Genomic DNA, 20935 nt, shown 5'->3' with positions numbered 1-20935 from the left:
ACCCACAGTAAGTAACACCCCACTGCGCTCCCCCCCACTACAGCATCAGCTCACACCCCCCCTCCCCTCACACACCCCCTCCCAATTTCATCCCCACCCTCTCACTCCCCCTCCATCACCTCCACCCCTGGCACTGCACTCTCACACCCACCATCTCCCACCCCCTCACTCTCACCCCCCTAGTGCAGCCCCACCCCTTGCCTTTCCTTCCTTGCTCACCTACACATTGCAGCCCCAGCTCACAACCACCCATTAACCACCCTGCTGTGAGCACCCATCAGCAAAGATCAGCCTCATCACCCCAAACTGGGAATCTCCAGGCTCTGGGGGGTTATTCTGGGGAGACATCAGCACAAACCAGAACCTGAGTCACCCTCAGGTCCTTTGCGTTTCAGCTGGTGCTGCTCTGATGCACTAGATCCAGTTGGCAGCTCTTGGCACTTTTGTAGTGCCCCAAGAAACAAATCTTCTCAGCCTGGTGGAACAGTTCAGAATGATATCATCAAGCATCCAACACTGGGTTAGGGGTCTAACACATCTTTACCAACACTTCACAGCAGCAGATGGCTACAGCATTGCTGCCACTGGAGGTCGAGGTCAAGGGCATCCACCCTTCTGCTGGCCTGCTTCATGTCTTCCAGCAGGAGGTGGGTTAAAAAGAGGCTGCTTCAATGGGCTGGGGAAAAGCAAGAGCCTGCACCAGCCTCGTTTCCCACCACACCATCATTCTCCATGGAGCATTTCCCAACAACTTTTCCAGGCAAAGCCCTGATGATCCCCTCAGGAGATGCCCCACAGCCTGATTAGTAGATGCTGATCAACACACTCCACAGCCTTCGAAACAAGCCCATAAACAATGTAAAAATGGTTGGAGAAGATCAGTCCTTGAAGCTCCCCAAGGCCACATCCTTCTACCCCAACACCACTTGTTTTCAAGATTCAGTTAGGGTAGGTGGACCATGGGGATGTAGAATCATAGAATGGTCCAGGCCCGAAGAGACCTCCCAGTCCAGCCTCCCTGCAGTCAGCAGGGACATCCTCAACCAGACCAGGATGCCCAGGGCCTTGTCGAGTCTGACCTTGAATATCTTCAGGGAAGCGGCCTCAACCACCTCCCTGGGCAACATGTACTGCTGCATCCCAGATGTGGCCCACAGCATCTCTGGCAAATGTGTGCTGAGGAGCAGAGTGGTTCATCCATCAGGTCCTGGCATGGGGAGAACCATCAAGGCTCCTCCCATCACCACTAGCAAGGGCAAACCCTGATGTCCAAGGCTTATGAGCACTGTCCCCAGCACTGGTCACCAGAGCTGAAGAGCCACAGAAGACCTGCTCCAGGCTCAGCCTGGAATTGCCCAGCTGCATCCTCTCCCAACAACACTGGCTGGGCTCTTCCCATTAGAGGCCATTTCACCAAAGGGGTCACAAGAGATCAGGAATACCAACATTTTTAATTAAAACCCCCAAACCTGCCCCATCACAGAAGATCCATCAGCCATAACATCAACCACTTTGGAGAACAAGACGACGGAGCTGGGGTGGGGAGATGAGTGTCTGGGGACTCCAGATGCTTATCAGGGAATGGCTTGGGTTGGAAGAACCTTTGAAAGGCCATCTACTCCAACTCCCTGCAGTCAGCAGGAACATCTACAACTAGAGCAGGCTACTCAGAGCCCCAAACAACCTCACCTGAATGATTCCAGGGATAAGCCATCTACCACCTCTTGGTGTTGTTCCTTTCCAGTCTCATGTGAAAGCTCTGTGGTGATGGAGACTGAAAAGCCAGGTCCCACTTCTCTGGGTAACCTGGACCAGGGTCTCGCCATCCTCAGTGTCAAACATTTCTCCCTTCTCTCCACTCTCAATCTCCATCTTTGAGTTCAAACCATCAGCCCTTGTCCTGCCACAACAGACCCTGCTCAAAAGTCTGTCTCCAGCTTTCTGACTGCCCTTTTGAAGTCCTGAAAGGCCACCAGAAGCCCTCCCCAGAAACATATCCCAGCCCCTGCCTGGGCTCAGTGACACAGCAGTGATGGGCCAGGCATGCATGGCCAGGTCCAGCTCTATTCTACCCTCCTGAGCAAAGGAGGAGCTGGAAGGGTGGGACAAAAGGGTTTGGGGCAGCTGAGGCCATGCAGGCATGAAGCTGGTCATGGCCCCCTCCTTCCTGCTCTTCCCCAGAAGGGAATGAAGTGAAACCTGCCTTTTCTTCTCTGCCCTCCCAACTTCTTCCATCACCTTCTCCAACCACTATCAATTAAAGGTGTGGTGAAATCCTTCATTAAAGAGGCTCTAAGGCCAAACTCAACTATATCAGACCCTGCTCCACCATCACCCTGGTGTGGAGCTAGGGCTGAGGTCTCTGTTTTGTCCCACCCTTCCCTTCCCATCCTTTCACAGGGGCACCTCATTCTGGAGACACCTGGTAAGCAAACACTTACTTTGGGACCACAAATCCATGGTGGTTTCACACCCTACAGATGTCAGAGCAGCTTTTAATGTGGGTGCTCAACACTGGTATGGGGCAGGTGTCTCTAGTGGTGGGCTCTGCATCGTGGCTGGTGTTGGAGATAGTTCACCAGGACAGCTGGGATCTCCAGCTTGCCAAGGATGGGTGGGTAGCCAGCCTGCTTCAGGAGACGTCTCATCGCCAGCCTGGACTGAGACAGCAAGGACTTGGGGTGAGCTGAGTAAGAGAAGAAGGAGAAATCACAGAATCAATCAGGCTGGAAGATCCAAGATCATCAAGTTCAACCCTAACTAATCAACTAAACCATGGCATAAAGTGCCTCATTGAGTCTTTTCTTAAGCACCTCCAGGGACATCGACCCCACCACCTCCCCAGGCAGCCCATTCCAATGGGCAATCTCTTTCTGGGAAGAACTTCTAAGATCAAGCCTAAACTTCCCCTGGCACAGCTTGAGACTGTGTCCTCTTGTTCTGGTGCTGATTGCCTGGGAGAAGAGACCAACCCCCTCCTGGCTACAACCTCCCTTCAGGTAGTTGTAGAGAGCAATAAGGTCCCCCCTGAGCCTCCTCTTCTCCAAGCTAAACAACCCCAAATGAGAAGGTCACCTTCCTGGCAGTGCTGTGCTGACGGTCGGACCCCCAAGCCCATTACCTCTCGCCTGCAGCAGCAGCTGCAGGCCCTCGCTGTGGGTGGTCGCCTCATCTGGCCTGAGGTTGGGCAAGTACACATTGGCTCCAAAGTCAATGAGCAGCTGGACGAAGTCACTCCTGCAGCCGTGCCTCAGGCAGGTCTCCAGCACAGTCTTGGGCTCCTTGATCTGGGCGATGACCCTCTCGTCGGTGCAGTTGTAGTTGGGGTCGGCACCATACAGCAGCAGCAGCCGAAAGCACTCCAGGTGCCCGTAGGTGGCCGCCAGGTAGAGGGGCCCAGAACAAGCCACCGAGTTGGCAGCCCAGGGGGGCAACCTCGCGTGAACGTTGGCTTCTGCGCCGTGATCCAGGAGCTGCCGCAGGATGTCCGCGTTCCCATCCCTCGCGGCAATCAGCAGTGGGGAGCAGTTGTTGTAGATGCTGCCGGCGGGGCTGGCACCTGCCTCCAGGAGAATCTTCACGCACTCCTGGTGGCCGTTGCTGACTGCCATGAAAAGTGGTGTTTGAGCCTTCACGTCCAGGCTGTCCACCTCTGCTCCGTGGGCCAGGAGGACCTTGATGCTCCTGACGCAGCCCCAGGTGGCGGCCAGGCGCAGTGGGGTGCTGGGCACACCCCAGCCGCTCCTGCGGTTGATGAACCTTTTGTACCTGTCTTGGGACAGGAGCTCCTCCAGGGTTTGGTAATTGTCCTCAGACACTGCTTGGGTCAGCTCCTCGCTTTCTCCATTGTCATCTTCATCTTCTCTGGGCTGGAGCATGCAGAACATTTTGTTGATATCTATTAGGCTCATTTTCTCTTGCTCTGACTTCCATGTACTGCTTTCATCATAAAAGGTAGAGAGATCTATGGGACACCAAAACCAGCACCACCCCTGGGTTAGAACCAGCTTCCTGACTCCAACATCATCTTCTTCCTTTTTTATACACAATTTAAGGAACAGTCTCAATAACCCAAGAAAAATTAGCATTGGATGATGCTGCTGCTGGTATTCTAACTGCCCTGCCACCACAGGTGAGGAGATCAACTCTGGTGCAGGGCTAAAGCAGAAATGGAGGTGGTTGTGCAGCACACACGTGGGTCACCTCCGATTAAAACAGTGACCAAGAACGTGCTGAGGTAATTGACTCTGGTGCTGAGGTTCAAATGCTGCATGGGAGAGCCCCTGAGGTGGTAAAGAGGGTGGAACTACTCATGGTGTGCTCAGACCTGGAGCTCAAGAAGGCTCCTGGGTGGCCACAGGCTCCTGCAAGGACTCTGCAAACCCACTGCTGGACAAAGCCACCCACTTCCCCAAACCCCTCAGGAGTCACTCCATCCTTCTGTTCTCTGGAGGAGCTGCATGGTGGAGGTCATGTGGGGAAAGAGCCAGCATCAGCTCTACTTTCTACCAGCTACAGCTTCTGCTGGAAGCAACACCAGCACTTCCAAGTATTTTGGGATCCATGGAAAACTGGGAGGAGCTTTCTGCAGGAGGTGGCAGCATGGCAGGGGTTCTACACCCTGCCACCTTTTCAAGTGATTGAAACATTCAAGGCAAGGTTGGACAACAGGGCTCTGAGCAACCTGCCCCTCGGTGCAGATATCCCTGGTGACTGCAAGGGGGCTGGACTGGGTGCTTTAAGGTCTCTTCCAACCCAGCCACTCCATGACCCTGGGATTTGAAAACAGGAGATGAATGAAGGTGGTGGTTTGGTTACAGACCCTCAGTACCACCCTTCCCATAATTACACTGGTGTTTTGAAGTCACCAAACCCTCCCCTCTGTCCTGCTTGAGGAGCAGACAGGGAGCACAAGGTGGTGGAAGGTGAGGAGATGCTAAGCTGATCACTCTGGGACTGGGACTGAGCCCCACACGCTTGCAGATGCTCAGATGCAGGACCTGAGCAGGACAGAGGAATGCTGTGTCCTGGCTGGGAAGGGCAGAGGAATGTCTCACCACACATCTCAGATTTCCTCGGGAAGCGGCAGGGGAGGCGGAGCTGGGTCTCCCCAGTCACCTCCTCTGATCCTGCCTTGGAGGAGGCAAGGAGTGCACCAAGCAATTAACCTCTTTCTGCTAACAAGCCTGAAGGCAATGGGGCAGACACAAGAGGCTTGTCCCACATCTGCCTGCAGTGAAAGACTTGTGAGATGGGAGAGATCTCCACAGCTTGGTTAAGTAGAGCAAGTTTGATGTGAGGGAATGATGGAAAAGCTCTGCTGAGCTACCATCAGTTACCCAAAGCTGGGGAATTTAGACAGAAACACAACAAATCAGAACATCCTGTTTTCATTAGGCATGTTCCTAACAAGCTGTGGAGGTCTGGAAACCTGTCACTCATGTGGCTAACTGGGAGGGGGATTATTGAAGATTCAACTCAAAAAGAAGGTCCAAGAGAATCTGAGAAAGTGACAGCTGGCTCCAAGGTTTCCTGAACTCAGAATTAAGCATCTCCACATGACGTTACTTTGGCAGCATAAACATTCATATGTGGAGAATGGTGAGGTTGGAAGGGATCTCTGGAGATCATTCAGTCCAACCCCCCTGCTCAAGCAGGGGCACCCACAGCAGCTTGCCCAGGATCACAATGGCCAGCTGGCTTTGGAAGCTCTCCAGAGAAGGAGACTCCACAACCTCTCTGGGCAGCCTGCTCCAGGGCTCCAGCACTCGCACACCAAAGAATTTTCTCTGGTTCAGGTGGAACCTCCTGGGTTCCAGTTTGTGCCCATTGCCCCTTGTCCTGCTGCCAGGCAGCACTGGGAATAGTTTGGCTTCATTCTCAACCAGCAGAGCCCAAACCAGAATTCTTACCTGAAAGAAGCTGTGCTTGAATCTGCAGAGCCCCAGAGACAAAGGTTATGTTGGAGCTGAAGGTGACAGTCCACTCGTGCTTTTATAAGCGGTTACCAAGCACCCTCTATTGCCCAGTGCTGCCAAGGTGTCATCTGTTCTGCCTTACCTTTGGGAGGTGATGCTCACAGGCAGGGTGGAGGAGGCAGTGGTGGTCTCATGGTGAGTTCTTCCTCAATTTCAACCAAAAAAAGAGAAGAAAAGAGGGAGGCTCTTCCTCTGTTGGGGACTGACGGCAGCTCCGAGCGACCAGAATGATGCAGGCTGTGCAGCTCGCAGCTGAAATGCCACCGTGGGGAGCAGGGCCAGGGCTCTGGGGCTAATTTTAGCCCCTTCAGGAGGTTTTATCTTACCACTTCCATTCTTGGAAAGTTCCTCCTGGGTAAATATAGAGAGGGGCAGTGAGGCGGGGGGAGGCTAGGACAGGTGCTGGAAGCTGCTTGACCCATCTGAGCAGACACCAAGTGTTTGCTTCACACTTTCCTTGCAGAAATCACAAGGTAAGAGGTGATTTGAATCTTCTACCAGGCCAGCAGCTTCCTAGCCTCTGTGTTCTTTTGGCTGCTGTCAATCACCTATGTGGATTGATAGACTCACAGAATGGTTTGGATTGGAAAGGACTTTAAAGATCATCTAGTTCCAAACCCCCTGCCATGTTCAGGGACACCTCCCACTAGACCAGGTTGCTCAAAGCTTCAGCCAGCCTGGTCCTAAACACTTCAAGGGATGGGGTATCCACAACCTTTCTGGGCAACCTGTTCTAGTGACTCACCACCCCCAGAGTAAAGATCATCTTCTTAATGTCCAATCTAAATCTCCCCTGCTCTAGTGTCAAACCATGGCCCCTCTTAACCCCTCTCCCTGCTGCCTTTCCCTCTTCCAAAGCAACACAAATGACCAGGGAGGTGGTGGAGTCACCATCCCTGGAGGTATTTAAGAGACTGGATGGGCTGCTTGGTGCCATGGTTTAGTTGATTAGATGGTGTTGGGTGATAGATTGGACTTGATCTCAAAGGTCTTTTCCAACCTGGTTAATTCTATGCTATTGGTAACATCCAAAGTTGTTTATTAAACACAAGGAGAAAAGGGGCCAAAGATGGTCTATTTCTCACCTGAGCTGCTCCTCAGGGCTTTTCTCCCTGCTTTGGCTTCAGGAAATGAAACAGTAAGCCTCTCAAGGGTGAACACAGCAGCACTGGGCCTGCCTTATCAAAAGCTGTCAGCTGGGAAGTGGAATGCTATTTTATCCAGCTCCCTTCAAACCTCTCCCAAACCCTTTGGCTCGGAGCAGGAGTGGCCTGACAGTTCCAGGCAGCATTATCAGCCATGCTAGATAACAAGAGGCGAACCCCATTACCCAGCAGCAAAATCTCTGCTGCTCCAAGAAGTGAGTTGAGTGGGCTCAGCCACACATTTGTGATGTCCCCCCACTGCCACCACTGTACTCACTGTTTGTGGTCATGCTGTGGAAAGCAGAGAGAGCAGGAAAACGTTCAGCATGGAGAAATTTGGGCTTCTTTGTAGCTTCACTCCCTCCACATTGATAGAATCACAGAATGCTTTGGGTTGGAAGGGACCTTAAAGATCCTCCAGGGACTCCTTCCACTAGACCAGATTGCCCAAGCTGGCCTTGAACACCTCCAGGGTGGTGGAATCCTTGCTGTGCAACCTATTCCAGTGTCTTACTACCCTCGGTGTGAATTCACTCAAAATAGGTTGTTACTTCAAAAAGTGATTACTATGAAGGGAATTGTGGAGGAGGAGAAACATGGATAACCATGAGAATACAAGTAGGGAGTCCAGGGTTTGTTCAACATCAAGAAGCTACAACTTGATCAGGCATTGGAACAGACTGCTCAGGGAGGTGGTGGAGTCCCCATCCCTGGAGGTGTGGAAGAAATGAGTGGGAGTGGCACTTTATGACATGGTTTAATGGCCATGGTGGTGATGAGTTGAAGGTTGGATTGGGTGATCTTGGAGGTCTCTTCCAGCTGAAACAATTCTATGATTCTATGAAATGTGGATAAACATAGGAGCATGAGTGGGGAGTTCAGGGTTTGTTGAGCATTGAAAAGCTACAGAGACAGCATAGCTACTGTGGTCATAAAAGCCCAGCCTGGCTGGAAACCCTGTCAGCAGAGGCAGAAACAGAAGCAGCAATTAACAAGACGAGATTTTTAAGGAGCAAAGGAGGAAGCAGACAGCAACAGAGTACACCTTAGAGCACGTGAAAGGAGGAAGCTGCACAGGAACCTGCAGATGAAAGGAAAAACCTTTGAGTGGAAAATTGGATGCTAAACTGCATCCTTTTTTGTTGTTGCTGTTGAGTTGTTACCTGAGAAATCTGAGAGACAAGAGCAGCTCTTGGGTGAGGAGCAGATTAAACTGAATACTAATGAAGCAAAACAGCCAACACACTCGCTGGTAAATCCTGCTGCCACCCTCAGCCGACAGGACACGAACTGACTTGTGCTTGTTCTGCTCCCTCAACAGCCAAAGAAACGCCTTCAGTGCCATCCTGTGCCAGCAGCTCCAGCAGCAGCTGGAGACAAAGCCCCACAGGAAGCCCAAGGAGAGGTGACTGACGGGTCTGACCAATTGTCATAGAATGGTTTGAGTTGAAAAGGACCTTGAAGATCATCCAGTTCCAACCCCCTGTCATGGGCAGGGACACCTCCCGCTAGACCAGGCTGCTCGAGGCCCTGTCCAACCTGACCTTGAACACCTCTGGGGAGGGGACATTCACAACCTCCCTTGGCAACCTGTTCCAGTGTCTCACCACCCTCACTGTAAAGAATTTTTTCCTAATCTTCAGTCTCAGTCTCCCCTCTTCCAGCTCAGAGACATTGCCTCTGGTCCTGTCACCACAAGCCCTTGTAAAAAGTCCCTCCCCAGCTCTCCTATAGCCCCCTTGAGGTACTGGAAGGCTGCTCTGAGGTCTCCATGAAGCCTTCTCCAGGCTGAACAGCCCCAATTCCCTCAGCCTGTCTTCATGTGGGAGGTGCTCCAACCCTTTCATCATCTTTGGGTAAGCTTCCCAAGACTTGGTCCACCAGGGAAAGCTGAGGAACTGGGAGAGGCCTCCACCTCCTGCCTGAGCCCAGAGCCAGTTGCCCCAGGCAAAGCAACTCCTTCAGCAGCTCTCTGTTATTTGGGGGAGAATTACAGGGCAGAAGGACACTGTCCAAGGCCAGGTTGGACAAGGCCTTAAGCAACCTGATCTAGTGGTAGGTGAGAGGACTGGAACTGGATGATCTCTGGGGTCCATTCCAAGCCAAAACATTCTATGATTGTGTGAGTGCCAGTCAAGAAGGTTTTTGGGGAAGGTAAATCCTGTCCAAGGGAGCTGCTTCCATTAAAGGGATTATTGTTCTTAAGGCAGCTGAAAGGAGGTAATGAGCTTGCTGATTTAAGGCTGCTAAGCGTCCTGGTTTAGAAGTTTACTGCTAAAGAGCAGCATATAAATCAGGGAGCAGGGATTAAGGAGTTACCACTGCTCCTCAGGGCTGGAAACAAAGAGTTACTGTGTGGCTGCTTCTGAACTCTACAGAACAGCCAAGCCGCAGCAAAGCCTTGGACCCCCTGTCCGAGCTGACCACAACATCTGCTCACAGCAGCCTTCTAGATCTCCCAGCTGCCTATTTCCCTGGCCACTTTCTCAGCACCCAGCTTGGGGGGGTGGGTCTCTAGCAGCAAAGTGATTCAGGTGAACCATGAGAGGGCAAGAACTTCTGCTCGCCATCCTCACCTGCACTGCACAGGGCCCCTTCTTAGGTGCTTCCCAATTCCTGGGTGTGTTAACACACTAAATATGTACTGAGAAACGAAGGAGGAACCCAGGAACAGTTTCTTCTCCTCCACTTGCTGCAATTCCTTGAGGAATTTCATCACTGTCAGAGCCCCAGGTGTTTGATGGTATTCCCTGCCCCAGCTGCCTTCCAGAAGCCCCTTTCCTTTTAGATCCAAGGACATTCTGGAGCCAGTGGCTGTGAAATGATGTGAGAAGGTAGAATCATAGAACCATTTTGGTTGGAAAAGACCTATAACATCATCAAGACCAACTGTTAACCCACCACTGCCAGGTCATCACTGTCCCTCAGCACCACATGTCCACAGCCTTGAAAGTCCTCCAGGGATGGGGACTCCACCACTGCCCTGGGCAGCCTGGGACAGGCTATGACAACACTCAAGGGGAAAAGCATTGTTCCTCTGGTCCAACCTAAAACGCCCCTGGCGCAGCTGGAGGCCACTTCTTCCTGTCCTATCGCTTGTTCCTTGAGAGAAGAGACTGACTTGGAGTCTGGAGCATCTCTGAGGAAAGGCTGAGAGCCCTGGGGCTGTTGAGCCTGGAGAAGAGCAGCCTGAGAGGGGATCTGATCAATGCTCAGCAAGAGCTAGAGGGTAGGAGGCAAAATGATGGGGCCAGACTCTAAGTGGTGCCCAGTGACAGGACAAGGGGCAATGGGCACAAACTGGAACCCAGGGGGTTCTGTGTGAACATGAGGAGAAGCTTCTTTGCTGGGAGGGTGCTGGAGCCCTGCAGCAGGCTGCCCAGTGGGGTTGTAGAGTTTCCTCCTCTGGAAGCTATCAAGACCTATCTGGATGAGTTCCTGTGTGATCTGCCCTAGGTGATCCTGCTTTGGCAGGGGGGTGGGGTTGGACTCTTAAGATCTCCAGAAGTCCCTTCCATTCCATGATTGCTTGGTACATACCTCCAACAAAATTCATTGCTCATCATTTTTACTCAGCAGAAGCTATTTGCTGAGAGCTGCTGATAACCCAAATTTTAGCAGTACTCCTAGCATGCCTCTGAATGGAAGCTGCCCCCTTGAAGCTCAAGTTGGCTTCCAGAGGGGAGTTTCAAACCACCCTCAGCAAAGATGCTGTCAGACAATGACTGTTCCCCAAACATGAATTGCAGCTTTATCAACTCCAGCCAGTGCTAATGCTAATAATCCAATTAAAGACGAGCAGGGCTCACTTAGGGAAATGAAGGACTTCTCTGCCAACATTAGCAGCACTTAAAATTAGCAAGAAGGGAGAAAAAAGCTTTTGAAACATCCAGGGACTGAGAATACTCAAGTGTCAGGCATGTTTTTTGCCTTAATACATAGCAAATTACCCAACCAATGCCCACCTGCCTGCAACCTCCTTTCAGGGACTCAGTGAGCCACAGTCACTCCTCAGCCTCCTTTTCTCCAGGCTGAACAACCCCAGTTCCCTCAGCTGCTCCTTACCAGACCGCTTCTCCAGACCTTTCACCAGCTTTGTTGCCCTTCTCTGGACCTGCTCTAGCCCCTCCATGTCCTTCTTAGAGTGAGGAGCCCAAAACTGAACCCAGTACTCAAGGTGTGAGCACAGGGAGACAATCCCCGGCCTGGGCCTGCTGGTGACACTACCTTCAGCCAGCTGTCAACCAGCACCCTCAGGTCCTTTTCCCCCAGGCACTTGTCAGCCACTCTGTCCCAAGCCTGAAGCATTGCATGGGGCCCTCGTGACACCAGGGCAGGGCCCAGCACATGGCCTTGTTGAACCTCAACAGAGACAGGGTAAGAAGACCTGGGTTTATCCCTTGTGCAGTCTTTCCACTCCCCAGCTGATGACAGAGTTCAGGGTTTAAGATTAAAAGCTGGGTGCTGTGCTGACCCGCATAAAACAGTTCCTGCATCTCCTGCTGACCCTCTGTGTGTAGAATGATTTGGGTTGGAAAGGACATTAAGGTGCATTTAACAAGTCCCATTCCTGTCAATCAGCTCCCCCACCACCCACACAGAGCTTTAAAACTCTCTGAACACTTATTTTAACATTAATTCCTAAATTTGCCTGCTCTGCTAAGCAGAGATGGAATTCATTTACATGAGCTCACCAATCCAAGGGGCACCCTGAAGCGTTTTGTAAAGCTCTATAAACATCCAATTAACTGGAATCACCTCATTTCTCTCTGCTTTGGGCATCTAGATTTAAGCCTAGGCTTTGGCTGGTACTGCATGGCTGTATTAAAGCACCAGCTCCAACCTTGGTTATGGACACCAGGCAAGTTTTGCACTCGGGAGACTCCTCCTTCCTTGAGTGATCTCCCACCTTGTAGTCAAAAACACCCTCCCTGACTCACAATCCAAAAGAATTGGATAAAAGAGCAATTTTCAACAATGCTATCAGGAGACAGTCTGATGATCCTCCACTCAAAGCTGCAAGAGCAAAAAAAATATCCCTTCACCTGGCACCACATGATGTCCATAATGGTCAGACTCACTTCCTTACAGCAGGTCAGGAGGAAGGCCTTGCTTGCTCCTCAGAGAGCTTTTGAAGTCAGCCTGGAGCCACCTGTAGAGAGACTTAACCATGGGTGAGGGACAGCTTTGCAGGAGGAAGAACACTCTACAGAGTGGTTTGTTTTAATATACAAAGAAAAAATATCTCATTACCACAAAATTACCAGGCCAAGCAAGTGCCCAGAAGACACAAAGATCTAACACAGCTTCACCAGTATGAGCAGCTGGAGAGGGACAGCTGGATTGGAGAGCTGCAGAGGGACTTGCTACAAAGGCCTGGAGGGACAGGGCAAGGGGTGATGGCTTCAGACTGGAAGAAGCTGGATTGAGATTAGACACTAGGAGGAAATTCATCCCCATGAGGCACTGGCACAGGAAGCTGTGGAGGCTCCAAGTCTGCCAGTGTCCAAAGCCAGGTTGGATGGGGCCCTGTGCAGCCTGATCTACTAGGAGGTGTCCCTGCCCATGGCATGGGGACCTGAACTAGATGATCTTCAAGGTCCCTTCAAACCCAAATTGTTCTGTGATTAGGTTTGGTGTTTTCAAAGGCACTGAGCAGTCCCTCCAAAACCAGGGAGGTCAGGGAGTTTCTCTTCCGGGTGGGAAGAGAAAAGAGAAGGGAAGGCAGAAGGAGAAAAGGGAAGAGAAAGAGGGAGGGAAAAATTAAAGTTTAAAAAAAAAAAAAAAAAAGGAGGAAGTAGGAGGAAAAAAAAAAAAAAAGAGAAGAAAGGATTAAAAAAAAAAAATGAGAGAGAGAAGCAAGAAAAAGTGGCATCACACTTTTCAGATAAGCTCCACTACTCAGGAGTCTTTAATTGACTTCACACTTCAAAGTGACTCCTGCTTTGCGTTTAAGCACCAGACAGACAAGTTGCTCACTTTAAAAAGGTATTTAATCTTTTTGTTTGCTTGTTTTGGTAGGGAATAAAAATAAACTGTGATACAAGTGAAACAAATACAGCCAGAGAAAAAGAAGACACAGTGCTCCTCTAACCACGGGACAATTTCAAGCAGCACATTCACGAAACGCTGGAGGCGTCCACAGCCAGCGCAGCACATCCCACGAACACAGGATTTCAGCACTCACAGTTTAACACCACCCTCCCTCAGGGCTGACACCACCACCACCAGCAACTGACTGACACAAACAGCACCACACAGTCACCAGCCTCACCCCTTCTGGGGAAGATTCCTACACATGGTCAGTTTGTGGAGGGCAGGAGGAGGACAGGTGGGTGCTGGGGTCATATGTGGCTGGATCCAGTGCTACGAATTATTCCAGTAGTACTCAACACAGACTGACACCCACAGAGAAATGACAGGCCAGCAGGTAACCTACCCTGCTTCTGCATTGATTCTGAGCTGAGATGCCAAAAGGGCAGAGTGCTGCCACCTTGAAATACTCACCCTAGTTATACCAGCTGCAGTTGGCACCAACCTGGCCTCTTACAAAAGCATGGAAGTTAGCATCTGGCTCAAGGCATTTCTCACCCAATTCATCAAGTGCTGTGGATTAATTGCAACAAAACTACGACATTCAGAACAGATTCTTACCCCACTCCACACCAAAGCATGGGAAGTGCAAAAGGGACAGTGTGTAAACTCTATTAGGTTCACAAAAGGAATGACCCCAGTGGTGGGATGGGGAGAAGAGCAAACAGACACACCTGGAGTTCTTCTGGTCACTTGTGAATCTTCATCACAACACAGAGCCAAGAAATAATCCCTTTAGGTGAGCGACCACCAGGTACTGACCTACCCAAAGACCAGCTTTGCCAGACAGGGAACTGCAGACTTGTCTGGCACAAGAGCCCTTGAACTGCTTCCCCCAGGTGCTACAGTTATATGAGGTCTAAGGGTGCTTCCTGAGCACCTGGGAGTGCTCAGCACCTCCAAACCTGATAGAAACAAGATACAGGACACTTCAACATGGAGATTTCCACCTTTAACCCAGGCAGAGATCTTGTGGCTCTGCACACCTTCAGCTCCCAGAAAATCTGAGCAGGGCTTGAGCAGCTCAGTGAAGGCAACTGAAGCAAATCAGCTACCTGCAAGCAACTCTCCTCCTCCATCCTAATCAGGGCAGTAAGTACCAGTGAGCACCTACCTGGTAGGTGGATTTTACTCCAGAACACTTTAATGAAAGGCATTTACTAAGAGCAGGGAGAGAATGTGCAGCTCAGAGCGTATGATGCCCACAGGCTTTGACAGACTGCTTCTCCTCTCCCATCCAGGAGGGTCAACCAAGAACTCCACCTAGGGGCAAACCAACGATTCCCTTTTTGTCTGGACACAAACAACAGCGATTGGATTCGCTCTACCACAGGCAAGGACAGCAAAACAAAACACAATTGAAGAATCCAGCATTGGGAAGTTCACATTAAGACACTGGAAATGAGAAATAAAGTTCCATGAGCTCTCTCTTCTACTCCAAGGAGCAGATTTAACACAGAGTATTACAGGCACTTGCCCACTGCATTTGTAGCAAGAGACACACTATGTAGAGCCATGAAAGCATGAGAACAGAGAGTATCTTGGTAAAAGAGACAGGGAAGTTTTACACAAAGAGAGTCCACCCATAGCAAAAAAATCCTTGCACCCTCCCAGTTGGAGGAAACCAAGTGGAAAGCAGCAAGTTGCATTGTTCCCTTTACAGCTCCAAATCAAACACAGTATTTGGGACTTCACAAAGCAGGGAAGGAATAAATAAGTTAGAGGAACTTTTCACCCCCACACACAGAAGATTCCTACAGAAGAGTTTTTTCCTTTACCACCTTTAGGGAACACGTAATCCAGTCAGTAACAAGCGAGCACAGGCGTCCTGCGAGGCTCTGGGAAGCTGATCCTGGCTCAGCAGAGACCTGAGGACATGCTGCAGCTCTCCACACAGCTTCTCATTTTGGTCTTGAAACACCCAAGAGTTCCCATCAAAACTAAAAAAAGCTTCCAGCTAATCAGTTTTCAAAGACATAATCTCATGGAAAGTCAGGAACCCCTGGATTCCAGCTCTGTAAACGTGGAGCACCAGCAGGAATGACTTTTGGGACGTTGTAGACTTTGCAACACATTAAATCCAAGAGGTTTAAAAAGACAAGACCATTACCTTGGGGTTTGGGGTTGGCTAGGGTTTGGGTTTTTTTTGGCTGGATTTTGCATTTCAAAGTATAAAATCATCCCTTGGTTTGTTGCTGAAGTCAAAAGCAGCGAGGCTACTACAAGCTTACTAAAGCTTTCAGTGCATGGAGTAATCTCTTCATGGTTACATGCACCTGCAGCAGTACTGCAGCCAGGAAGGATTCATGGAGGTGTCAGAGTCACGTTTTAGGGATAAGCAGAGATGCTTCTGCTTTGATGCAGGTGGTCTGTGGTAACTCCAAAGGCAAGGTGTAAACATTTAGAGAAACCTCCTGTGAAATGCTTTTAAACAACAACTGACTTGACTACTACAGGATTTAGACATGCCAACAGTTAACATCTGCTGCCATTCTGCATCTCTCAATTTTCATTAGCAAGGGCATTAAAAGAAAAACAGAACAGCTAGAAAAACTGGTCCTAAAAGATGCCTGGTTTGGTCTCATTGAGCACTTATGGGCTCTCCAAGAAGCTGTCACACTATATCTAGAAAGAAAAGACAGGGTTGATCCATCAGTCCCAAGAAATAGGCTCCAAACTGCAGATGAAATTGAGCTTTGACACTATCAAGAGGCAAAGGGAAATAATTTCCTCAGCACTCTCCAATAACAATCTCCAGCAGATCCCATCCCTGGGTATCTAGAGCAGGTTGATTTAGGCTTTAGGGTGCACTTAGGGTTCACATTGGTGGCCAACTCAGATGGCTGGTGGACCATCCAACTTCACGTTAGCTTAGCAGGTGTCTGGTTAGGAGCAGAGAGACTCAACCGCAGATCTTCATTTGAGATCAAGAGAAGATGCACCCAGCAACATGCAGCATTCAAACTAAACCCTAAAGCTGTTGCATGAGGCAGTATTTTTGGGATGGACTCACAGGATAAATTTCCAACACCTCGTGCTTAAGCATTGAGGATTGCATGTGCTGAGTTGTGAAACGTTGTAGTTCTCACTCCTGCCTTGAACACAACTACTTCACTCTCTTTAAAGGCTGAAAAACCTGCAACACTGAACCCCAAGTTCCTCTGGGCCACTGTAGGCAGTGAAGGATCTCTGTGTTCTCAGGCACTGCCCTTTTCCCTTGGGTTTGTCAAGATGCTTATTAAAAGACATCATTTTCTTACCCAGAGTGAGGCACTCAGGGCACTTTTGGGGCTTTTTCTTTTTCACTTGGTCTTGAACCCTGAAACTAACCATGTCATTTCAGCATGTGAACAACAGCTACTGCATTTTATGATGGACTGTTTCTGCTTCTTACTGTAGATCAGGATGGCTAACTTGGGCAAAGAAGCAGAAAAACACCTTGAAATCAACCTGCACAAAGGGACTCTCACATAGGAAACCTGGGTTTCAGGCCTAATGGCAGCACCTAGTTTAAACAACAGGATCCAACAGCAAGCAATAAAGCATCTTGAATCAAGCTGCACAAAGGGAAACTCACATCTCCAGGAGTGCTTTGGAACAACCTTCCAGGGCCATCACTTCCTTGGGGAGCCCTCAGTTCTTCACAAGACTTCTGTATAAATGGAGTATCCACCACTGTTTTCAAGCTGCAACTCTAAACTAGTATCTCCACCTGAGATGGCTGCAGCTTAAAAAGACCAAGTAGTGTTAAGAAGCACCACAGTTGAGTCCAAGACAGGGACAGCCATAAGCCAAGATGTCCACTCCTCATTCCAACAGGGGAACATCCCTTAATACCCCTTTCATGGAATGTTGAGTTCACTGCCATGAGATCTATTGCTCACCTCACCATGTCCACATCCAAGCTGGAAATGGCTCTGAGCAACCTAATCCAGTGTGAGGGGTCCCTGACCACGGCAAGGGTGTTGGAACTAGATGATCCTTGAGGTCCCTCCCAACCCTAACAATTCTATCATTCCATGTCTGGACAGACACAACATCTCTAAGGTTCACGTATTTTAACACTCACTGTAAACACTCAGTGTGGGAGGTGAAGTCACCATTTCAGGCCCCATTTCAATACCAGGACACACCTCACCTGCTGTTACTGCCTCATGGATGATGTGAGGAAACCACACTGAATCTAGTTTGAAACAAAGAGTTCCTCTCTTGCTGTAGTTGAATTTAAGATCATAAAACACGAAGAAAAAAAATATCTCCATATAACATTTTCCTCTCTTTTCTCACTTCTAATCAAGAATCCCTCTGTCTCAGGTTGTCTCTGGGGCTGGCTGCACCCTCACAAACAGTAAATGAGGTCCATAAAAGCTTATTCTTTGAAAGGTCTGCTTAGAAAGAAGCTACTAAAACTCAGGGGATCTGCAAAGATCCTGGAGAAGCTGGCAGCAGATAAAAACCTTACCTAAAAATACTGACTCCAACAAAGACCAAACACTGCACTCTAGACTACACCAATAAAACCAGTAGGTTGGGTGGCTGGACATCAAACTGGTCTCAGTAAAAAGGCACAGGGGGGTTTGGCTTTGTTTAACAAATCTGCATAGGAACCAAAAGACAAACCAGTTCTGCCACGAGGTGAGGGTCCATGCACTGACTCTTTCACAGCTAAGAGAAGGGATGGGGTTGTTTTTTGTCTTTTTAAGATGAACTATTTTTTTCATATCATTTTAAGATGGTCTTGGACCATCAGGAATAAATAGGTTGCATCTTTCCTCCTCCTCCAGCAGCTCCTAAGACTTCTTTCATCCAAGGTTTCTTTCGGCTTGAAGCACCAATCCTGGCAGGCAAACCTTGTGTGTCCACTGAGAAATGAGGTTTACACCAACTCAAGGGCAGCCTTCTGGGCAGCTCCTCATCATTTTAGCTGCCAAACAATGCAAACCAACCCATGTGCAGACTTTTCTCCCCAGGAGCACAGCTCCCTGCAAACACACCTACTCACAGCTCTCACAGGTTAGGGATCTCCAACCTGGTAGGGGCACAGCTCCCTCACACCTCACCACAAGCATCTGGTGCACTGGACAGAGTTCTGGGCTGGTCAGTGGTGCTGCAGCTTTCCATCCTTAGCTTCAGGGCCTAAAACCTCAGTGGAGTCATTAAGATCATGCAGGTCCTCCTGGTGATGGGACAGGCTGTCCTTGTGCTTTTGGTCCACAGCTGGCAGAAGATGAGCGTCCCCTTCTGAAGCACCGTTGCTCAAGGCGGGAGGTGGCTCCCCTTCGTAATCCTGAGGAGTGTTGAGCATTGGGGTTTTGGAAGCAGCACGCCCTGCTTTTGGTAAGGAGCAAGCTTCACTGGCCAAAGGACCATCAAGGAAAGGAAGTTTCTATAGAAATAAAAAGAGAGAAACCCCCATTCATGACAGGCCTTACTCTCAGTTGTTAAGGACATGCAAAACCCAACTGTCATCACACAACAGCTCTGTGCCAGTGCCTCTTCAGCTCTCCCATCTTACACACCTTGAGGGATTCAAAGGAATGAGTAGATGTGGCACTCTGGGACATGGTCATGGAGGTGGTGGGTAGAAGGTTGGACTTGATGATCTCAGAGGCCTTTCCCAACCTTAATGGTTCTGTGAGTCTCTATTTCAGCAACCTGGTCTAGTGAGAGGTGTCCCTGCCCAAGGCAGGGGGGTTGGAACTAGATGATCTTCAAGGTCCCTTCTAACCCAAACCATTCTGTGATCCTCTAAATTTTGAGGTCTGTGGTGACAAGTTGGACTCGATGATCTTTGAGGTCCCTTCCAACCTTAGTGATACTGTGAAATTCTGCACCAAATTGATACAAACATCACTGTTCAGGTCATCAGCAGTCACACCAACCTGGCAAAGTACACTGATAGGTCTCCTCACTACTGCATTTTTTGGGGCTTTTTTGTGGTTGCCTTTTTGGTTGGTTGGTTGGTTGTGGTTCTAGGTTGGGGATTTTATGGTTTGTTGGTGGTTTCTGAGGTGGTTTTTTGTATGCATAGAAAGAACATGCCAAGGAGGGGTTTAAGCACTGAAGAAAAGCCACTTTCATATTACTTGTGGGGGCTGGGGGTGGAAGGCAGGCCCACTCTTTTCTTCTCCCTTGAGGTTTGCTGTGAGTGGAGGTGAAACTCAGATTTCTTTCAACACCTCCTTCATATAGGGAAGTAGAACATCATGAGCCTGCAACAGGACTTGGCCAGTCACATCCTATCTTTCACCTAGCAGATGAGAATTGGGGTAAATCACATCTATTACAGCAGCATCACAGAATCATTTTTATTGGAACAGACCTTTCAGATCACGAAGTCCAACACTTAACCCAGCACTGCTATATCCCTCAGCACCACATCTCCAGGGTTTTGAAAGCCTTCCAAGGACAGGGACTCCACCACTGCCCTGGGCAGCCTGGGACAGGCCTTGACAACCCTCAAGACAAGGAAATTGTTTCTCATGTCCAGCCTAAACCTCCCCTGGGGTAACTTCTGTCCTATTGCTTGCTCCTTGGTAGAACTGAACAACCCCCACCTCACTCTAACCTCCTTTCAGAGAGTTGTAGAGAGCCAGAAGGTGTCCCCTCAGCCTCCATTCCTCCAGGATGAACAACTCCAGGTCCCTCAGCTGCTCCTCACCAAACCTGTTCTCCAGACCCTTCATCAGCTTCATTGCACTTCTCTGGACACGCTCCAGCCCCTCAATGTCCTTCTTGGAGTGAGGGCCCCCAAAACTGAACCCAGGATTTGAGCTCCAGCCTCACCAATGCCCAGAACAGGGACAGAATCACTTCTCCACTCCTGCAGGCCACACTATTACTGGTTCAGGCCAGGATGCTGTTGGCCTTTTTGGCCACCTGAGCACACTGCTGGATCATCTTCAGCCACTGTCACCCAGCATCCCCAAGTCCTTTTCCACCAGATGGTTTCCAGACGCTCTGTCCCAAGCCTGTAGTGTTCATGGGGCTGTTGTGACCCAAGTGCAGAACTCAGGCCTCAGTGAACCTCATCCCATTGGCTTCAGCCCATTCATCCAGCCTGGCCAAAGCCCTTTGCAAAGCCTCCCTACCCTCCAGAAGATCCACACTCCCACCCAGCTTGGTGTCATCTGCAAATTTCCTGAGGTTGCCCTCAATCCCCCAACTCTGCCCAGCACGCTGAAACAGCAGCTCAGTGCCAACGTCCAGTTCCAGCTGCAGCTGCCAAAACCATTATGTGACTTTCAGTATTAAGACCCAGGGCTCACATTTTCCAATTCAGATGCATTGTCCTCCAGTTTCATCTTCTGGCTCATGCAGCTCAGCAGATGATCCAGCACAGGCTGTTTTGGGTGCATTCCTTTGTCGAAGCGATTGTACATCCCACACCAAAACCTCAGGGGCAAGGCAAGACAAGAGAATTAGGCAGGCACTTGGGTGCTGCAGGCCAACAAAAAGATGCTGGTTAACAGAAAACAAAAACAATTTCAACAAATAGAGATTAAGTCATTGAGTTTAAAACACTGCCACAGCCTGGGGGTGGAAAATTCAGTCTCAATGGGCAAATGGTAAAGCTCTAAAATGCTTCCGAGGATTTAAGCATTTCTATGCTCCACCCTTTAGAGAGTTTCTCCATCATGTTGTGCCTGACCTGTCTCTGATTTTCCTTCCCACAGGAAGAAATTATATTGGAAGTAGAAATCTTTTCTCTTTCTGTCA

The 20935-nt window shown here is 49.7% G+C and overlaps 2 protein-coding genes across 3 annotated transcripts in view; both read right to left on the bottom strand.

The window, feature by feature from the left end:
- Positions 1 to 1432: 1432 nt before the first annotated feature.
- ASB12 (ankyrin repeat and SOCS box containing 12) lies at positions 1433 to 6240 on the bottom strand. Of its 2 annotated transcripts, none has more exons than XM_068151947.1 (3): positions 6061 to 6240; positions 3122 to 3964; positions 1433 to 2686 (listed from the first exon to the last, which is right to left on the bottom strand). In XM_068151947.1, exons 2-3 carry the CDS (start codon positions 3909 to 3911, stop codon positions 2535 to 2537), a joined length of 942 nt encoding a protein of 313 aa, XP_068008048.1. In that variant the 5' UTR covers positions 3912 to 3964; positions 6061 to 6240; the 3' UTR covers positions 1433 to 2534. The 2 variants fall into 2 exon arrangements, with proteins under 2 accessions (XP_068008048.1, XP_068008049.1); XM_068151948.1 differs by lacking the exon at positions 6061 to 6240 and adding an exon at positions 5913 to 5986.
- A 6858-nt stretch (positions 6241 to 13098) lies between these two features.
- Positions 13099 to 20935, bottom strand: part of MTMR8 (myotubularin related protein 8) — a 30757-nt gene continuing 22920 nt past the window's right edge. Inside the window, exons 13-14 of the mRNA XM_068151946.1 lie at positions 20485 to 20611; positions 13099 to 18602 (exon numbers count right to left, since the gene is read on the bottom strand). Coding sequence (XP_068008047.1) covers positions 18315 to 18602; positions 20485 to 20611 — 415 coding nt within the window. The 3' untranslated portion in view covers positions 13099 to 18314. The remainder of the gene's footprint in view (positions 18603 to 20484; positions 20612 to 20935) is intronic.

This window comes from Melanerpes formicivorus, unplaced genomic scaffold (genome assembly GCF_026170545.1).
Source record: "Melanerpes formicivorus ecotype bairdi unplaced genomic scaffold, bMelFor1.0.p_v2 SCAF_22, whole genome shotgun sequence".
NCBI classification, from domain to species: Eukaryota; Metazoa; Chordata; class Aves; order Piciformes; family Picidae; genus Melanerpes; species Melanerpes formicivorus.
The sequence above is the reverse complement of the archived record's forward strand: the minus strand, read 5'-3'. Positions and strand labels throughout refer to the sequence as shown.

Bases quoted from the DNA above. Each gene is read 5' to 3' on its own strand.
- ASB12 (XM_068151947.1), bottom strand. From the start codon at position 3,911: ATGAGCCTAATAGATATCAACAAAATGTTCTGCATGCTCCAGCCCAGA. The intron at 2,687-3,121 runs GTAATGGGCTTG...TCTCTTACTCAG, and splicing joins GCTGCTGCTGCAGGCGAGAG to CTCACCCCAAGTCCTTGCTG.